This window comes from Artemia franciscana, chromosome 10, assembly GCF_032884065.1.
Source record: "Artemia franciscana chromosome 10, ASM3288406v1, whole genome shotgun sequence".
Taxonomy (NCBI): domain Eukaryota; kingdom Metazoa; phylum Arthropoda; class Branchiopoda; order Anostraca; family Artemiidae; genus Artemia; species Artemia franciscana.
The window spans coordinates 7890596-7910815 of NC_088872.1; the positions used below are offsets into that span (position 1 = coordinate 7890596).

A 20220-nucleotide genomic window follows, 5' to 3' on the forward strand; every position below is an offset into this window, starting at 1 on the left:
TAAAGCTCCTTGCTCTTTTGTTTAGCTCCCTCAAATATTGCTTCTCTATAATCTTCATCATTATCACATCGCTTGTTATTATTTTCTTTGGCTCTCTCCCTTACTTTTTATCTATAATCTTCATCATTATCATATCATTCCTTACCCTTTGGCTCTCTCCATAGTCACTTTTCTATAACCTTCGTCATTATCGTAAAGCTCCTTGCTCTTTTGTTTCGCTCCCTCAAAAATATTGCTTCTCTATAATCTTCATCATTATTACATCACTCGTTACTCTTTTCTTTGGCTCTCTCCCTTGTTACTTTTCTGTAATCTTCATCATTATTTTAAGGATCCCTGCTCTTTTTTTTGGCTCCCTCAATTATTGCTTCTCTATATTCTTCACCATTATCATAGCGCTCCTTGCTCTTTTCTTTGGTTCTCTCAATTATTACTTTTCTATAATCTCCATCATTTAGAAAACGCTCCTTGATGTTTTTGATTTTTACTTCTCGTTACGCCTGGTCTGTTAAATACCTCCCCTTTTCTCTTTTCAGGATGCTAACTCTGTATTTTGTGAAATCATGGTTTTTTATAGAAGATATTTGGAGTGCTCGGCTCTGATACTTTTCTCAATTTTTCCTGCGTCTGACTTGCTTAGAAGACACCATCTTACAGGTTACTGCTTTTGTGATAGCATTGCCAGTAGTAATAGTTATGGTAGCAGCAGAAACAGTGTTAGTTGTAGTAATGGTAGTATGCAAGTACTGCATTTTTGTAAACACACTCACTGCATTTGAGTGTGTAAACACACTCAGTATTTACACCCTCTTGACAACCCATTTAAACAATATATGTTTTGATTTTTTTTCAACACTCACCTCAACTTACCTTGAAAGACTTGCTTTGATGCCTTTGGTTTTTTGGGAAAGTAGAAGTTGAGCCGGCATATCTTTTCTCAATAAAATGCACGACTACTGAACCCTTTAACGATGCTAAAAAATTGCAGATGTCTCAAAACTTTGTTCAGTTGTTTGTTTTAGAAAATGGTTGGAGTGGGAGGGGTGCTGGCTTCTATCAAATCACTTTAATCCTTAGAAAGGGCACTAGCTTCGAATTTCAAATCAAACGAACCCCATTTAAAGATTATACGAACACCAATTCCATAAGAATCTTATATGCCCCAGGGTATAACTTACTGCCCTTACCCCAGGGCTCTGGGGGGTTTTGTCAAAATTGGAGGTATTGTCTCATGTTTTTGGACTTTTTTGAATAAAACGGATGTCTCACAATTTCCATCAGATGCGTTTGGTGAAGAGGGGTAGTTGGAGGGTGCTACTTGCCCTACATTATTTTTACTCTAAAAAGGGAACTAGAAATTCCAATTTTTAACCAAATTAACCACCAAATGAGCCATTTATACAACTGTCCTTTCCGTAAAAACCTTAAATAGCCCTGGGGCTTATAACTTAAAACTGTTGTTCCATCAAAGAAAATTTGTTCCTTTTGCGAAAAAAGGGAGAAACGCTTTCTCATCTATGCTTTTTTTCGTGAAATGACTCATCTTCAAATTTTTCCTAGTTAATCTTCTACAATCCACTTTTTTTCATATATATTCGATTGCTTTATTTGCTTGTTACTGCATACAAGAAATTAAGGGCCAAAGAAATTGCGTTAATCCCCAAGCAAAGTTTTCACTACCAATATAAAACCCTGTCGATCAAATTGCATTTACTCACACATATATATGGGGGTTTCTGGGGGCAGTAGCCTTTTTCAAATCATAAAGGGAAATGAAATGGGCCCAAATGAAAATTAAGAGCAGCATTAAGACTTAAACGTAAAGAAATTATTCTTTACATGACCCTCACGAACCCCGCTCTTTGGGGTAAAGCTAAAGTTTGAAACTTTTTATCCCGATTTTTTAAGGACAAAACACTGTTCAAACTCATTTAGGGTGTAGTTTCAGTTCATTTTATTTCTTTGTGTCGCCTTTCACTTTCATTGGCAAACTAAACTATTGTTTTTATAATATAATCTATGCAGAATCTAGAGCCTCTTTAGTCTCAAATCATGGGGCACGAGAAGATAGACCCCATCCTAATACGCAGCTATTATCTGTGTCAAAAATATCTGCAGGAACCCAATTAGAAAATTGAAACTGGAACGTAGATAGGAATCAAACAGTTCGTTGGCAACGAACTTTAAGTAAGGAGCGACCCGGCTTAATAGTAACCGAAACTCTAGAAAAAGGAATTTTGATAATAAGAGATACATCAAAAGAATAAGATTTTTATGTTGGTTTTAAATATATAAGTCTTGTTAAGTTTAATTCTACCCATCAAAAGTTACAACCCTGAGAAAATTTGCCTTATTCTCGAAAAAAGGGGGAATCATCCCTTAAAAAGCATAGAAGCTAAATGAAAATTAGATCATCAGATTCAGCGTATCAGAGGACTCTACTGTGGAAGTTTCAAGCTCCTATCTGCACAAATGTGTAATTTTATACTTCTTGACAGAAGAAAGATCGCGGATACGTGTTTATTTGTTTATTTTTTTTTTTTTTTTTCAGGGGTAGTCGTATCGACCCAGTGGTCCTAGAATGGCGGAAGAGGGCTCAATAGAAAAGAAATTAAAAGTTAAAGTGCCCTTTTTAAGTCACCAAAAAATCAGAGTGCAACTGGGCCCCCTCCCACACTCGTTTTCATCAAAAATGTGAAATAGCTGTTTTGTTCAGAATAGTCAAAGTATTTAATAACTGTGTCTTTGAGGACGACTTAATCTCCCAAAATCCCTGGGGGATGGGCTAAAAGTTAGGAGCTTTGCCCATTGTTTACATATAGCCTAGTATTGGGAAGTATACGGACGTTCTCAAGGGGAATTTTTTCTGGTGTGAGGGAGTAGGGGGAGAGGGTTACGTGTCAGGATCTTTCCATGGAGGAATTTATCCTGGGGGAACAGAATCTGCATGAAAGGGGTGCTATATTTTCCCAGCATTATTTTAAAAAAATCAGAAATAAAAGAAACATGGTTTTTTACTAAAACCAAGGAGTAACATTAAAGCTTAAAACCAACAGAAATTATTGCTCTTGACACTAAGGTATTTCTAGTAATTTCAAAAGAGCTATGTATTCTACTCAAGTGGCTTTTGTGATTCAGGGGTCATTCTTAAAGAATTGGAACAAAATTCGAACTTTCGAAGCTCGAATTTTGTTCTAATTCTTTGAGAATGACCCTTGAATTACAAAGGCCATTTAATTAGAATACAAAGCTCTTTTAAAACTACAAAAAATACTATACCGTAAAGAGCGAGGTATTGATGAGGTGGCGAACCCCTTCATATTTTGTATATGAAGAAGTTCACCCCCCCCCCCCTCGTCAATACCTCGCTTTTTACGCTAAAATTTGAATTTTGTTAAATAATGGACGATATGAACAATAATTTGTTTGTGTCATTTTCCAGCCAATCTTAGCATTTAATTTTACCTTAAGCAGCTTCATAACGTTGGTTTTTATAAGATGATAAACCAAAGATAATGTATGTCTTCGGCTTGTGAATGCTACTAAACAAAACAAAAGTTTTTTCCAGCTGAGAGTAAGGAAAACATTAAAAATTAAGACGAACATAAATTATTACGCATATCCTCTAAAAAAATTTTCTATCATTCATTCCGGTAATATGAGAATTCCTCAACTCGTGACTTTCATTTTTATAAAAGTACTTTCGACCTCTTTAAACGTTTTGTTACTGTGCCTTACGAAATTTCCTGCGCTGCGCCTGTTTATGAATTAATAAAAAAAAACAATTTTTTTTTAACTGAGAGTAAGGAGCGACATTAAAACCTAAAACGAACAGAAATTACTTCGTATATAAAAGAGGCTGCTTCCTCATCAACGCTAAATTTGATAAATCTTTACGCTAAAGTTCAACTCTTTCTCTCAACTCTTCTTTTTAAAACAGTAAAAAACTTTAGCGTAAAGAGCGGGGCGTTGATGAGGAAGCAGCCCCTTTCATATACGAAGTAATTTCTGTTCGTTTTAAGTTTTAATGTCGCTCCTTACTTTCAGTTAAAAAAACTTGTTTTTTCTTATTTAATTTCTGAACGTTTTTGAATCAATGCATGTTTTGATTTTGGTTCTCTGCAGAGGAATAATTAAAACTAAATTTGCATATTTTTTTTGGCTACATGGCTTTCTCATAATTTTGATCGAATGATTTTGAGAAAAAAAGAGCGGGGAAGGAAGCCTAGTTGCCCTCCGATTTTCGGTTAATTAAAAAGGCAACTAGAACTTTTAATTTTTTACGAATCTTTTTATTAGTAAAAGATATACGTAACTTATAAATTAGCTTACGTAAAGAACTTTTGTATTTTCATGTTTTTATTATATATATGAGGGGGTTCGTCCCCTCGTCAGTACCTCGCTCTTTACACTAAAGCATAAATCTTGTCCCAAATCATTAAGAATGACCCCTGAATCACAAGAGCCGTAGAATAAATAGTTGAAATTATTAAAAATACTTTAGCGTAAAGAGCGAGGTATTAGGAGGAGGTGAGCCCCTCATATGGGTAATAATATCTATTCGTTTTAAGTTTTAATGCTGCTCCTTATTTCCAGCTGAAAAAAAAACGTTATCATATTTATTTTTTCATTGTTTTACTTTTAAGTAATGCTAGTTTATCCTGCGCTACCTTCATGGAAATTTTCTTCCCCCATGACAAATTCCTCGATGGAAAGTTCCCCCAGCATATCCCCTCTTCTCAACCCCTGCCCCAACCAAAAAATTCTCTTGAAAACGCCTGTACACTTCCCAATAACCATTACTATATGTAAGCACTGGTCAAAGTTTGTAACTTGTAGCCCCTCCCACGGGGACTGTGGGGGAGTAAGTCGTCCTCAAAGACATAGTTATAAGGTTTTTCGACTCCGTTGAATAAAATGGCTATCTCAGAATTTTGATCCGTTGACTTCGGGAAAATAATTAGCATGGGAGGGGGCCTAGGTACCCTCCAATTTTTTTGGTCACTTAAAAAAGACACTAGAACTTTTCATTTCCGTTAGAATGAGCCATCTCGCAACATTCTAGGACAACTGGGTCGATACAATTACCCCTGGAAAAAACACAAAAAAACAAACAAACAAACAAACAAATAAACAGATAAACACGCATCCGTGATCTGCCTTCTGGTAAAAAATACAAAATTCCACATTTTTGTAGATAGGAGCTTGAAACTTCTACAACAGGGTTCTCTGATACGCTGAATCTGATGGTGTGATTTTCGTTAAGATTTTATGACTTTTAAGGGGTGTTTCTCTATTTTCTAAATTAACGCTAATTTTTTCAGGCTCGTAACTTTTGACGGGTAAAACTAAACTTGATGAAACTTATATATTTAAAATCAGCATTAAAATTCGATTCTTTTGTTGTAGCTATTGGTACCAAAATTCCATTTTTTAGAGTTTTGGTTACTATTGAGCCGGATCGCTCCTTACTACAGTTCGTTACCACGAACAGTTTGATTAGTTCTGCAAATATCGCTAATTTAAGTTAAGTGGGAGACTCTTTTCATAGAGAAATTTCTAGTGGAGGAAGGGAATTTCTTATGGAGGGGGAGTTGGATTTTCTTGACACTGTTTAAAAAGCGATCAGCAATTAAATAGAAAACAAGTTTTTTCAACTGAAAGCAAGAATCAACATTAAAACTTGAAACGAACAGAAAATATTATGTATATGAGATTGGTTGCCACTCCTCAATAGCTCGCTCTTGCGCTGAAGTTTCTTTTTTAACTTTCAAAAGAAGGTATTACTCTAATTTAATACTCTTTGTGATTCAGGAGTCATTCTTAATCAACTGGAACAAAAATCAAACTTAGTTTATTATAAGGTTATTATTAGTTAAAAAATAACTTAAATTAATCTGCAAATTGTGTTTTAATTATTCATTGTCGGCGAGCCAAATTCAAAACCTACATTAATTTAAAAGTTTAGAAATTAAATAAAAAAGCAGGTTTTCGTTAACTGAAAATAAGGAGCGGCATCAACTTAAAACGAACAGAAATTATTTTTGTATATGAAAAGAGCTGTCTCCTCCTCACTACCTTGCTCTTTAAGGTAAATTTTTGTATTGCTTTATAAAGTAGAGTTGTAAGAAAGGGTCAAACTTCAGCGTAAAGAGGGGGCGTTGTAGAGGTGATAGCCCCTTTCATATACGGAAGAATTTCTGTTTGTATTAATTTTTAATGCTACTCATTACTTTCAGTTAAAAAAAAACCTTGATTTTTTTTATTTGATCCACTAAAGACACAGTCTAGATGTAGCACGCCCAGCTAAAGGCAAAATGGTCTTCATTATATGTGTTTGTTTTATTTTCCCCTTTTTTTGTTGTTGTTTGCTTTTTGTTGTCTTTTCTTTCTTTAGTTTTCTTTCTCCCGGTTTTCCCAGCCACAAACCCTTGTATGTGTTTTTTTTTTGGGGGGGGGGAGGGTATTGTATGCTTAATATTGAATATCTTACTTTCTAAAGGAAAAACAAATATCTATACGAAAAAGAAAGAAAATCTTACGAAGTTCTGGTATTTTTTGTTTGTTCAAGGAGTATTCAAAAGCCCTCTGGGTACTTTATTGGTCAGACATAGGTACTGCAAACTTTTTAGGGGGCTGAGGTCACATTTAGTGAGAACCCTATTTGCCAAAAATATAATAAAGACAGCATAAGCAAGGACACATATAAATTATATATCAAAATTATCGCCTGTACACATTTTGTGTTTGTTCCACGTCAAGCTGAATTAAGTTAGGCCGGCTTTAATCTCTGTAAGTTAACAAAAGTAGTTAACAGAATTCTCCACTCAAAACCACTTTTCGTGCCTTGTATTAAGGGAACTTTTCATTACATTGAACTGCTTTCAATTCCTTCCGTTCGTGGATGTTTATCTAAAAAGGCTCAATCAACAAGGAAGCAATTGGACATCAATCATGCCTGTCTTGATTCTGGATTTTTTCAGTTGATGCGTAACCGATTAGAAAGAAGGGGAGACATCACCCTTAGAAACCCCTTTGAATGTCGATTAAGTCGGACTAGACGATAAATCGCTTTTCGATTTTGCCGAGAATTTCCAATCTTGTTGAGTTTTCCTTACCAATGACTTTCCCTGGGATATTAAACTTTTTTTCAGTGTTTGTAGAATTTTCTTTGGAGGATAAATTAGACGAACTTTTTTAAGGAAAAAAATATATTTCAAATCATGGTGCAAAAAAAAAATTAGGGCTTCATTTGACAACAAAAGTATTTTAATTGTAAAACTAAGTGAGTGGACGGAATATACTCATCCATGTATGGTAGGTAAAGATTCAAAAACCAAGTGTTATCAAAGGCCAATAGAGTCTTAAAGATATTAAATGAAAAAAAAAGTTTTTTAACTGAAAGTAAGGAGCGGAATTAAAACTCAAAACGAACAGAAATTATTCCTTATATGAAAGGGGCTTTTCCCTCCTCAACGCCCCGCTAGTTATGCTAAAGTTTTACTCTTTCTCTCAACTTAACTTTTTAAAACAGTAAAAACTTTAGCGTAACGAAATAGCAAAGGCCGTAGAATAAATAGTTGAAATTACAAAAAAATATTCTTTAGCATAAAGAGTGAGGTATTTAGGAGAATATGGATGCCACACATGCGTAATAATTTCTGTTCGTTTTAAGCTGTAATGCGACTCCTTACTTTCAGTTAAAAATACTTTTCCATATTTATTTTTCAATTTTTTGTTTTAAATAGTGCTAGAATATCCTGCTCTCCCTTCATGGAAATTATCTTCTCCCATGAAAAATTCCTCTATGGAAATATCCTCCCACGTAACCCCTTCCCCTCAACCCCCTTCCCAATAAAAAAAATCCCCCTGAAAACGTCTGTACACTTCCCAATAACCATTACTATACCTAAACACTGGTCAAATTTTGTAACTTGCAGCCCCTCCCCCTTGGACAGTGAGGGAGTAAGTAGTCTCCAAAGACATTGTTACTAGGTTTTTTGACCATGCTGAACAAACTGGCTAGCTCAAAATTTTGATCCGTTGACCTTGCGAAAGAATTAAGCGTGGGAGGGGGCCTAGGTGCCCTTTTCTATCGCTTAAAAAGGGCACCAGACCTTTTTTACTTTCGGTAGAATGAGCCATCTCACGATATTATAGCACCACTGGGTCGATACGATCACCCCTGGGGAAAAAAAGGAAATATACACGCAACCGTGATATATTGAAAAATAAAAAAATACGAATACGTGGGAAAAAATACGAAACTCTACATTTTTGTAGATAAGAGCTTGAAACTTCTACATTAGGGTTCTCTGATACGCTGAATGCGATGGTGTGATTTTCGTTAAGATTCTATGACTTTTAGGGGGCGTTTCTCTCTATTTTCCAAAATAAGGCAAATTTTCTCAGGCTCGTAACTTTTGATGGGTAAGACTAAATTTGATTAAGATTGATTAAATTTGATTAAATTTGATTAATCATCATAAAAATCCAATTCTTTCGATGCATCTATTAGTATCAAAATTTCGTTTTTCAGAGTTTCGTTTACTATTGAGCCGGGTCGCTCCTTACTACAGTTCGTTACCGCGAACTGTTTGATATGCAGCTTCCCAGTCTAATCTTATAAACCTGAAGATTGGATGTAAGTGAATAGTTGCCATCATGGATAGACTATTGCATAAAGTCAATTGGTTTCATTAAAAGGTCATATAATCTATGAATGAATGAATGAATGAACTTTATTACCCGTAAAGTATAAAAAACACAAAGTACGGAGTATTATGAATAAATAAACAAAAATAAATACGATAAACAGCGAAGAAATACAAAATTGAAACTAACAAAAGATAATATGGATTAATCAACCAGTATCAATATGGAAAAAAGCCTGCAGAGGGTCATAAACGTGAATAAAGTTGACAGTCTTTTTACATAAATCATCACTGGAAGACCGAATCCGAGAAGAAACATCTACTAAACCAAATCGAGCAATTATTTTTTTGTTTCGGGTCCATCTAGGAAGCCGGAGGAGGAATTTGCAATATCTGAAATAAGCCGTACGTAGAGTATGTCGATCTTTCTTACGAAACAGATGAGCCATGCCTGATAAAAACAAAAGCACAGGGGCGCAATAAGCGTCATAAATCATGCACAAACCGTTGCGGTTATAACGGCTTTTGTTTGGGGATATTTTTCCGTAAGCGACGCGTAGGTTTTTCACGGCTTGATTCACTAGGGATGAACAGGTAGCGGAAAGTGTTGGGCCGAAACACAGACCAAGCCAACTAACTAAAGAAGAACATGGTAGAACTGCAGTCCCAGTAACGAATGGAGCGACCGCATAAGGGCTATTAAAACAAATAAACTCGCATTTAGACGCATTAACTGACAGTCCAATCTTAGATAGTTCATTGGTTAATATAGTAAAATTAGAAAGCAATCCACGGCGAGTCCGGGCAACAAGAAGAACGTCATCTGCATATGCAATAGAAGACAAACCAGTATTACCGTAAAAAAACAGAACTTCTAAGGGGACGCAGGCACGATGCAAGCACGCATTTAAATATACTAGGAGACAATACGGCACCTTGCCGAACTCCCTTATTAATTTTTACCGGGTCAGATATTTGGCCATTCCAGGTAACTTGAATTTTAGACTTTGAATACCAAGAAGACAATAAACTTAGTACGGAAGGATTAACACCTGAAGACGCAAGGGAAAATAGAGCCTGAGAGTGCACAATATTGTCGAAAGCTCCAGAAATATCAACAGTAAGACAGTATAAAGACATTTTAGCTTTTACGGCATCTTTCATGAGTCGGCTTAAAACATGATGTGCATGGGAGCAACCGAAACTTTTCCGAAAACCAAATTGAAAAGGCGTAAAATCACAATTCGACTCAATTTCTGGTAGTAACAAATGTTCAAGCAACTTACTTAAGAAACACGATACTGTAATGGGACGATAATTCATACATGACGTGGGGTCCTTGCCTCGCTTTTGAATAGACGTTACACGGCCACAAAGGAAACTATCAGGAACAAGCGACTGTGCTAAGCAAGACTGGAAAAATATTTGTAAATGGTTAAGTAGAGCAGGACAATCATAAGTAAAAAATCGGTAAGAAAGGCCGTCACCATCAAGGCTATTTGAACGCTTAATTTTTCTTAAAGCCCGGCGAATTTCAGATATTGCTACAGGCTGGACATGAGCCTGCAGGAGACGGTATGGTAAAAGCGGTTTAAGCAACTTATAATAAAAAGACTGAAGAAAACTATTAAATACACTGAACACACGCTTATAATGATCAACAAAATTAGCTAGCTGGAGACAAGATAGGGTAGATGGGGAACATTTCTCACTATTAATAACCTTATTCCAGGAGGCCTTATCGGTGGGGCCTGGCCATGCATTCAAGCGTGCCCTCTTCAAACTGGCCTTATATTCAAGTTTACACTTTTGTTTCAAAGAGAAAACAGCTCCGGAAGATGGTCGGTCACATGATATCCACATACGTAGCCAAAATTTGGCTTTTTGCTTAGCACGTTTTACTTCAGGATCAACGTTCCAATTAGGCTTTCTTGTACCAATCCTAACTTTATCCACAGGCACTGCAGCTTTGGAAGCTGATTTAAGGCAATGGACGATTTGACAATAATAGAAATTTAGGTCAACTGTACTTGAAGGCGAGGAAACTGACGTTTGCAGCAGGTGATATGGCACTTTTATGGTTGAGAGTAAAGCAGTTAGCCTAGCAAGGTATAGTGGGACATTAGCACGATCCCAATTCAACTTTATATGCCACTTCGGCTGAGCCGAAAGTATTTTGCCAGATAGCTCACAGGACAAATTACAGCTAAGAATAAGGTGATCGTCGTCAATCTTCTCTTCGTCCACCCTGACAATCGATGATATTAAGCTGGAACTGGAAGAGATCACGTGATCCAGGTTCGATTTTGAACAGCCTCTGTTATGAATATACGTGAATGGGAGGCTCTTAACTGCGACGTGATATATGCTAGGAAGTGATTCTAGCAAGAGGATTGATCTATCGGAGGTACCAAGAATGTCACAGTTAAGGTCACCAGCTAAAACCCAATTTAGGTCTTTCAAACGTAGACTTTCGAGTAGAGACTTTAAACTGGAGCAACATTTAGCGAAAGATGTGAACGATGCTATAGAACGTCGATCGCAAGGTAAGTAAACGTTTATAAAGGCGGTACTGTCACATTGAATCGCTAAGATGTTATCATCACAATGAATCACAGAGGGATTTGATGGGGAACGGAAAAAAATTGCTAGGCCACCGGAAGGGCGGCCTCTAGTTTTCTTGGCCTCTTGCGAAAAGAAATGGTGGACAGAAGATCGCTTCAGGCTAGAAACGTTTGATTTGGTCAAAAGATGTTCTTGCAAGAACACTATGTCATGGACTAATAATTCATTAATTAACAAGTCTTTGTCTTTTGTGCCGTTAATATTAAGAGAAGCAAAACTTAAAATAGTGGCTTGGTTCATTTTGGAGCAGAGTTCAGAGCGTGTTTTATCACTGGGCAATTCATACTATAGGAAACATGAGCTTCGCCGCAGTTGGCACATTTCGGAGCCTCTAAGCAAGGATTGTCTTTAGTATTGGAATGGCATCCAGAACATTTAGAGCACTTCATCTCATTCGGGGCACATGGGCAGTGAGCTAACGAATGATGGATACTTTGGCATCTAAGACACCGTCTGGGCAATTCTTTGTATTCCGATATTTTAAAAGACTCGTAACCCAAGCGCAGACCTGTAGCGATGGCAGATTTTAGTGCAGCGGAATCAAGGAACTCTAAACGGAATGTATGAGAAGAGCCGATCTGGCTGGCCTCAACAAGACCAGGAATAACGGAGATGAGTATACTGCTAGAAACACTGTCGGGAAGTCCCCTAATTACTCCAAGAGGTTTGCGATCAATCACTTTAGCAAGAATATTTGGATAGCTCGCAACAGCAGATGCGGCAAGAGAATTGGCGGAAACTTTATCCCGCGTAACAACAACCCATCTTTTCCTTACCGGATCGGACTTTACCGACACAATACCGTCATGTCCGGCGAAAGAATCAAGCTTTTCCTTGCGAGAAACGGGGTCTCTTAGTTCTGGAGGCGGATATTTAAGAACAACGGCGTACGAGGGTTTGTGATTGGTACCCTTACTATCTGAGACCAAAGAACTATTAATAGACGTTGTTGGACTATTGAGGTGAGCAAGCGATTTTAACTGATCAAGGCACTGGTTGACTTTGGCGGTAAGGATAGAATAAGCTGACGCCGGAATGCTAGGGACTTCAGAGGGGGATTTGATCACGAACTCTGGAATATCAATATTTTCTGCAGAGCAGCGAGAAAGAGTAGCGATAATGTCCGACAATGAACTATTCTTAGCACTGGGTCCCGAACGACGAGGTATAGGCTCATCTGGGAAGCAATTGCTATATAAAAGTTTCTTAGCTCCAAGAACATCTTCATACGGGAAAAAATCACTAGCGTATTTCACAATAGACTGATGGTCCAACCCCTCATCGAGATTTTGCTGAGCAAAATTCAAAACTGGGCAATAATAAAGCGTACTGGTATTCCAATTGTCCATGATAAGCAAATTTCACTCACGGCTCGGCATCAGTCCAAAAACAATTAAGTGAAAAAGGTATATCCACAGAGAAGTTCTCAATAAGCACAATTATGAAATGATCCGCACTGGCTAAATGAATGCAATGAGAATAAATAATAACTTATCTTTGAGTGGGGCTAGTAATCCAGTGATTTGCAAGTAATCCGAATATTTCAATGCACGACTCAGATGATAGTAGTGCTGAATACTAACTCACAGCCACAATCCATAAATAATCCTTAAGCCGTAATCGTATACAAGTTTATAAATTTATCGAACAAGTTTCAATTACAAGTTCAAAAGTATTTCACTCGTTATTTATTCCAAACAGGTACAGAGTTAATCCGGCTTAAATTCAATTAGTTGTTGACTGGTCAAATCACACGTCACAATTTTTTGGGCTCAAGGGATTAATTTTAAGTTTTGAGGGGTAGGGGGTCACGCTTTTTTCTCTGGTCTTCACATCAGACTATCGGCCACAATTTTTCCGCTTTTCGAATGCCTTCGAACACACTAATTGGTTAGCTTATCAGAGTCTACCCAAGTAAAGAGTGAAGTGAGTCCTATGAATTATATTTCTTTTTTCTTTTCACCGAGGCACTTTGTGTGGAAGGTTTTGTCGGAAAAACTTTGGAGACGGCCTATTCAACTGGAAACTGAAAATCCCAGTAGGCCTACCCTTTTTCAGAGTAAATGCGATTAGAGGGCAGGCTACCCCTCCATTCGCCATATTAACCAAAGCCATCAAATATATGTTGAGATAACCACTTTTTTCAGCATATTTTAAAAATAGCTATCCCTCTGGGATGATATCAAATATATGATATCATCAAATATATGCCAAAGTCATCAAATATATGTTTAGATAACCACTTTGTCAAGTATAGTTGAAAAATAACTATCCCTCTGGGATGACAACTCAACTCCCCACAGCCCTTGGCACAAAGGCTGGAATTCATCCATTGCTTATACACAGTATTCTTTACTGGAAAATGGTGGGATATATGGCCCGTAGTGTCAAAAAAAGCTAAAGTGAAGTTTTCAGGGAACGTTGAGGGGAGTATTGATCTATATAAAAACACACTATGTGCATGCATATTGTAAAAAGGCATATCTCAGGAAGGGCTTAGGTTATTAAGTTTAAACTTTCCGGGAATGATAATGAAGAGGATCCGTTATAGCAAAGGCAATACGTGCACACTACTACTACCATTACTACTACCGCTATTATAATCACCACTACTACTGCTACTACTACTACCACTGAAACAGCTACTACATCCTTTGTGACTACTAATGAGGGTAAGAGTATTAAGATGAAAACTCTTAAGATACATTGAGGAGGACGTTGAACGGAATCCCGACGCACTATGTGCATACAGGTTGTCCAAAAGGTGTATCAACAATATCTTGAGGAAGGCTTAGAGTATTAAGTTAAAACTTTCAGGGCATAATGAGAGGAATGTTCAAATTACCAGAAACGGAATATGCGCATACCACTACTTCTACTGCTACAACTGTTATTACTACTGCTATTACTACTACTACTATTCCTACTATAACTACTGCTACTACCACTGCTACTGCTATTACTGCTACTAAGGCTGAGGGTATCAGGATGAAAGTCTTAGAGAATACGGAGGGGAGAGTTGAACCAAATTAAAATATACTATATTCATCTTAGAAATGGCTTGGAGTATTAAGTTGAAACTTAATTGGAATGTTGAAGGAATGATGAACAAAATCAAACCCCCTATGGGTATGCAGATTAACAAAAAGAAGCATCAACAAGATCCCAGGAACTACTTAGTATATTAAATAGAAACTTTCAGGATATATCGAGGGAGATGTTGAAAAAACCAAAAGGTGCTATGTGTGCACTGCTACTGCTATTGCTACAAATGCTACTGCTGCTACAAATGACTGCGACTGCTTGTAAATACATCTGTGACTACTTGTGACTGTTAATACGATTACTACCATAAGTACTACTACTATTATCACTACTATTACTACTACTACTACTACTACTACTACTACTACTACTACTACTACTACTACTACTACTACTACTACTACTACTACTACTACTACTACTACTACTACTACTACTACTACTACTACTACTACTACTACTACTACCTACTACCACTACTACTACTATTACTACTACTACTACTACTACTACTACTACTACCACTACTACTACTACTACTACTAAAACTACAACTACTACTACTACTGCTACTACTACTACTACTGTTACTACTACTACTACTACTACTACTACTACTACTACTACTACTACTACTGCTACCACTACTTCTATTACTACTGCTGCTGCTATTGCTATATCTACTATTACTAATACTATTACTACTACTATTATTACTTCTGCTACTGCTGCTACTACTACTACTGCTGTTATTACTACTACCGCTACTACTACTACTACTACTAGTACTACTACCACCACTACTACCACTAATACTATTGAATTAAAGTAAAAAGAGTTTAAGGGCTTCCAGATTGTCAGAATGGCAAAGATGCAATATCTCAGGAATGGAAGAGGATATTAAGTTAAAACTTTCAGTGGAAGTTGATTGACTAAGGGTATTAAGTTAAAATTACTAGGCTTTAAGTCAAACAGCTAAGAGTATTAAGTTAAAATTATTAGGGTTTTTGAGTGAGAAATTGAACTAGACTAAAAAGCATTATTTGCATTCGAGGTTGCCAGAAGGGCGTATCAGCCACATCTCGGGAAATACTAAGGGAATTAAGTCAAAACTTTCAGGGTGTGTAAACGGAGATTTTTGATTAATATGTGTCTATACAAAAGGTTGTAACATAACAGAGGTTAGAATTCCGTCAGTTATGTCAGCTTAAACATTAGGAAGATGTTCTACCCATACATTACAGTATTTTCATCGGTACCGACCAATTAAAAAGTAATATAGTACAACAACCAACAACAGTCGAAGATATAAATAGCAAGCCAAAACCTGGATTTTTATATTCCTGGATTTAGTTCAGATGTCTTTCTCTCTTAAGTTTAGATAAAAACAAAACAACTTGCAGAATCCAGTAAGATCAAAGGAGAAAAACAGGAAAAGGAAACTGTGAAGAATCGAAAATGAATTCAATTAGAAGACACACATTAAAAATTTTTTTGAATGAACGGTTTAAGATTGAATTAACAGAAAAACAGAAATATGAAAAGGTCATTGAACTGAGAAATGTAAACTACCTTGCTGGTAAAAAGTGACAGTTCAGCCAACCATATTAACTTTCATTTTTTACTAACCGATCTAGCTTTTTTCTAAGTTCTAAGAGAATAAATAAAAATGGTAAAATTTGGAAATACTTTACCATAAAAATAAAATGGCGCCTGCCATCCAAGTAAACCCGTAAGCCAGCCGCCAAGTGGCATTCCGACTACAGCACCGGCATATGAGCCGCAGAAGGCAAGCGTTGCCAGTCTAGATCGCTCAAGGGGTGGTGCCCACCACCGCCAGATACCGTGACATGCGGGGTAGGTTACTCCCTGAAAAAAGGTCAGATGCATAAAGTAACAATAAAAGGGAATAAACTCGAAACATGCTTGAATAATAATAATTTACGACAGTGAGGCTAATCAACCTGTAGTAAAAGTCTGGATATTTTTTTTTTTTTACAATTACTAGACCATCTGTTCTATAGTATGTACAGTAGCGCTGCCACAGAAAAGGACAAAATGAATTCAGTGCATTATTTTTTCATTTCTTTTATGCTATACCTCTTCATATGGAAGGAGGGGTCGTAGAAACTTCGGAGGGAGCTCATTCGATTAGAAACTGAAGTTAAAGTGCTCTTTTTAAGATTCGAAAGTGATTGGAGGGTCATTTTTGTTTCCAAGCACAGTGAAGTGATTAGAGATTCAAAAGTCATTTTTGTAATTAGCTTCCCCTTTAGCCCCCAAAACTTCCGGTAGAAATTTTAAAATGGACATTTTGTTCGAAGTAGTTCTAAGATCCATTTTATGCGTCTTCGAGGCATCATGACGCCCAGAGCCCTTAGAGAAGGGCTGTAATTTATGTAAGATGTCCAGTGTTTACATATTGGCTTCAATATCGGGAAAGGGGGTATGTTTCATCCTTTGAGTTTGAAAAGGCCCAGGGTTTTAAGGTAATACTTTCAGGGTATCTTTAGGAGGATGTTCAACTAAACCAAAAGACACTATGTGCATCCAGGTTATAAAAAGAACGCGTCTGCAATTACTCAGAGTGGCTAAGAGTATCAAATTCAAACTTTCAGGGCATGTTGAGGGTGGTGTTGAACCAAATGAAAAGACTCTGTGAACATCCATATTTTCAAAAGGACGTATCTGTAATACCTTAGGAACGGCTTAGGGTATTAATTTGAAACTTTAAGGGAATGTCATGGGTATAATACGCTACATCGAAAGACACTATCTGCATTCATGTTGTAAAAAGGGCGTAACTGTAGTATCCCTGGAGGAGCTATTGGCATAAAGTTGCAGATTTTAGGGAATGTTAAAAGGGATATCAAACTAAATCAAAAGCCTCTATATTAAATCAAATGACTCCCAACTATCCAAGTTTAAAAAAAGACGTATCTTTAATATTCCAAGAATGGCTAAGTGATTGAGTCAAAACTTTGACGGCAATCTGAGGAGACCTTGGATAAGACATTTGTCCATATGGTACAAATGCACTATCTGCTATTTTTCGGAAGCTGCTTAGGGTATTAAATTGTCTTTTTATTCGGTTTAACATTCCCCTTAGCAATCCCTGAAAGTTTCAGCTTATTACCCATAGCCTTTCCTAAAACCAGTATAGAGACTCCCAGATACGCCCTTCTTACAATCTGGATGCAATTAGAGTCATTTAATTTATTGAAGTACCACCCTCAACATCCCCAAAAAGTTTCAACTTAATACCCTTAGTAGTTCTTGAGATACAACAGACATACCTTTTTGAACAACTAGAGGCAGAGAGTCTTCTGATTAAGTTCGATGTTCCATCAATTTTCCCTTAAATTTTTATCTCAGCAACCTTGGATATTGCAGATAATGCCTTTTGACAACCTCGATATACCTAAACTCTATTGCTTTAGTTCAATTGTAGTGGTTGCAGCAAAAGCCGTAGAAGTCAAAGTCAAAATTGATATAGTAGCAGTAGAAGGGGTCGCAGTCACTAGTAGTTGCAGTCGCAATTGCAAATAGTCGCAGTAAAAAGTAGTTTCCACCGCAGTTGTTTTAGTCATAATTAGTCAGAGAGACAAGCAGTCATAGCATAGAGGAGTTGCAGTCACAAGCTGTTTTGGTTGCGAGTAGGCAAAGTCACAGTCGCAAATAGTTACAGTCACATGTAGTTATAGTTGCAAGTAGTCACAGACACAAATATTCAAACATAAAGCTTTAAGTTGTCGTAGTCATTGTCACAAGTAGTGCAATCCCAAGCAGTTGCAGTTGTAATTAGTTGTTGTCGCAAGTGATTGAAATCACAGTTAAAAGTTTTTCAAGTAGCAGTCGTAACCACAAGTTGTAGTAGTCAAAGTCAGAATATTCACGGCAACAAGTAGTTGTAGTCACAAGAAGTTACCGCAAATAGTAGTAGTAGTACTACTACTACTACTAGTAGTTGTGGTAGTAGTTGTAGTAGTCATAGTAGTAGCCCCAAAAGTCTTTTGACTTAGCTCAATATTACCTGAGCAATATTACCTCAATATTGATTACCTGAGCTCAATATTACCATTTGATTAAGCGTATTATAGGCCTCTGATGTAGAGGTGTCAAGCTTCTATAGGTGTCAAGCTAGAGGCATTTCAGTATATTTTTTTAAGAGTCAAAAGTGATTAGAGGTAAACCAGCCCCCATCTACTGCCCTATTTAGATGTCCTCCCCCGCAACCACATCCGATTAAAATTTCTATAGCCATTCAGTTTGAAATAGTCTAAAGGCTAAAAAAATATCCCTCTTGGGATGGCACGACCCCTGGGACAAGGGCTGTAAGTTATTTAAGTTGTCCATTATTTATATACAGGGTTTATCTCTTAGAAAAAGGGAAAACGTTTAATCCTAGGTCTCCAAAAAGGCACAGGGCATCAAAGTGATACTTTCAGGAAATGTTGACGGGATGTTCAACAAAACCAAAACACACTGAAGACCTGTTGGTTTTCAAGCCTACTGTGTCGGCAATATCTAAGGAATGACTGAGGATATAACTGAGGATGATAAAACTTTAATGACATGTTGAGAAGGATTTTGAGACATGTCTACAGGGAATACGCTTCTGTGCGTATCTATGTTGGTCTCAGGAACGGATACGAGTAAAAAGTTGAAGCTTTCAGGAACGGCTAAGGGATATTTTAAACTGAACCAAAAAACATTTTATGCATCCAGGTTGTGAAAAAATATCACCATTTTCCCAAGAACAGTTAAGGTTTATTAAATTGAAACTCTAGGATAATGTTGACAGAGATGCTGAATTTACATAAAAATATGAACATCCAGGTGCTCCTGCGTTAGTCCCTGGTTTTTCCAATCTAGACTGGTACCCAAAAAGTACAAAATACCAATAAAAAACAATTTTTTCTTATTTGGGTCTTCTCAATATTAGTTTTATATATGGCTGCATGCATAATGAAGAGTGGAGGGCTTATGAAGCCTAAAAATCAAGGCAGGGATTGGTAAAGTACGATATATAATTCTAATCGTATATAGCCTACTCCTGTTCATTGTAATTTCATTTCATTTTAGCTTTGACTGGGTTATTCACTGTGACTGTTCGTTTAGGGTCTCGTTTGTTTATTGACTGTGATTTCTACTCATTTTGAATGTGAATTATTATTTGGCGTTATTTGTGCTTATCTTTCGTTTAATGCAGCTCTTTCCTTTTCTTTGAAAAAGTTCTATTTTGGAGAAAATTTCTAATATTAATTTCAGTTTGTTTTTAATAGACATTATTATTTATCTATTTTTTTTTAATGGTTGATAGAAGAAATATCTGTAATATTTTACAGGACCAATAATATTTTTATTGGTTTTTCTGCTTAAAAATTAAGATTGTGGCTTTCTATTGGTATTTTGGAAACAAAATTTGGGATAAAGTTTTTTCTAAATAATTTTAACATAGAATTTGGATGAGGACGGAGAGCATTATTTAAATGAATGGATTTAAAACCAGAATTTTTTTGGTCTTCAATAGGGCTAAAGTAATCCTAACCCCAATTCTGTTGCAACCTTCAATTCAAATATTAATGACCACTTTATTATAAGAATCTTATTGTATTACTTGGTTTAGATGCTTGTTTGTCTAAAGAAATAGGCTTTAACCTCATATATTAAAAATAATTCTGTTTTGTCGTTTAAAAAATAAAAATGAATAACCTCGTGAAGAATCCATGAACCAGGTTGGTTTTTCTCTGAGGTTCCCGTGGTTCTGAAACTTTTATTGAGGCCCCTTCAAAGTCTAAAATGTAAGTATATCAGAATAAAAAATATTTCGCACATAGAATCAATACACCCGCATTTTTCTTCAATAACTTATTATCCTGGATAAACTACCCTA

At 36.5% G+C, this 20220-nt stretch overlaps 1 protein-coding gene across 1 annotated transcript in view; it reads right to left on the minus strand.

Annotated features, from left to right (window-relative positions):
* LOC136031729 (vesicular glutamate transporter 1-like) overlaps positions 1-20220 on the minus strand; it is a 185317-nt gene that overhangs the window by 21148 nt on the left and 143949 nt on the right. Inside the window, exon 8 of the mRNA XM_065711436.1 lies at positions 16019-16193. Coding sequence (XP_065567508.1) covers positions 16019-16193 — 175 coding nt within the window. The remainder of the gene's footprint in view (positions 1-16018; positions 16194-20220) is intronic.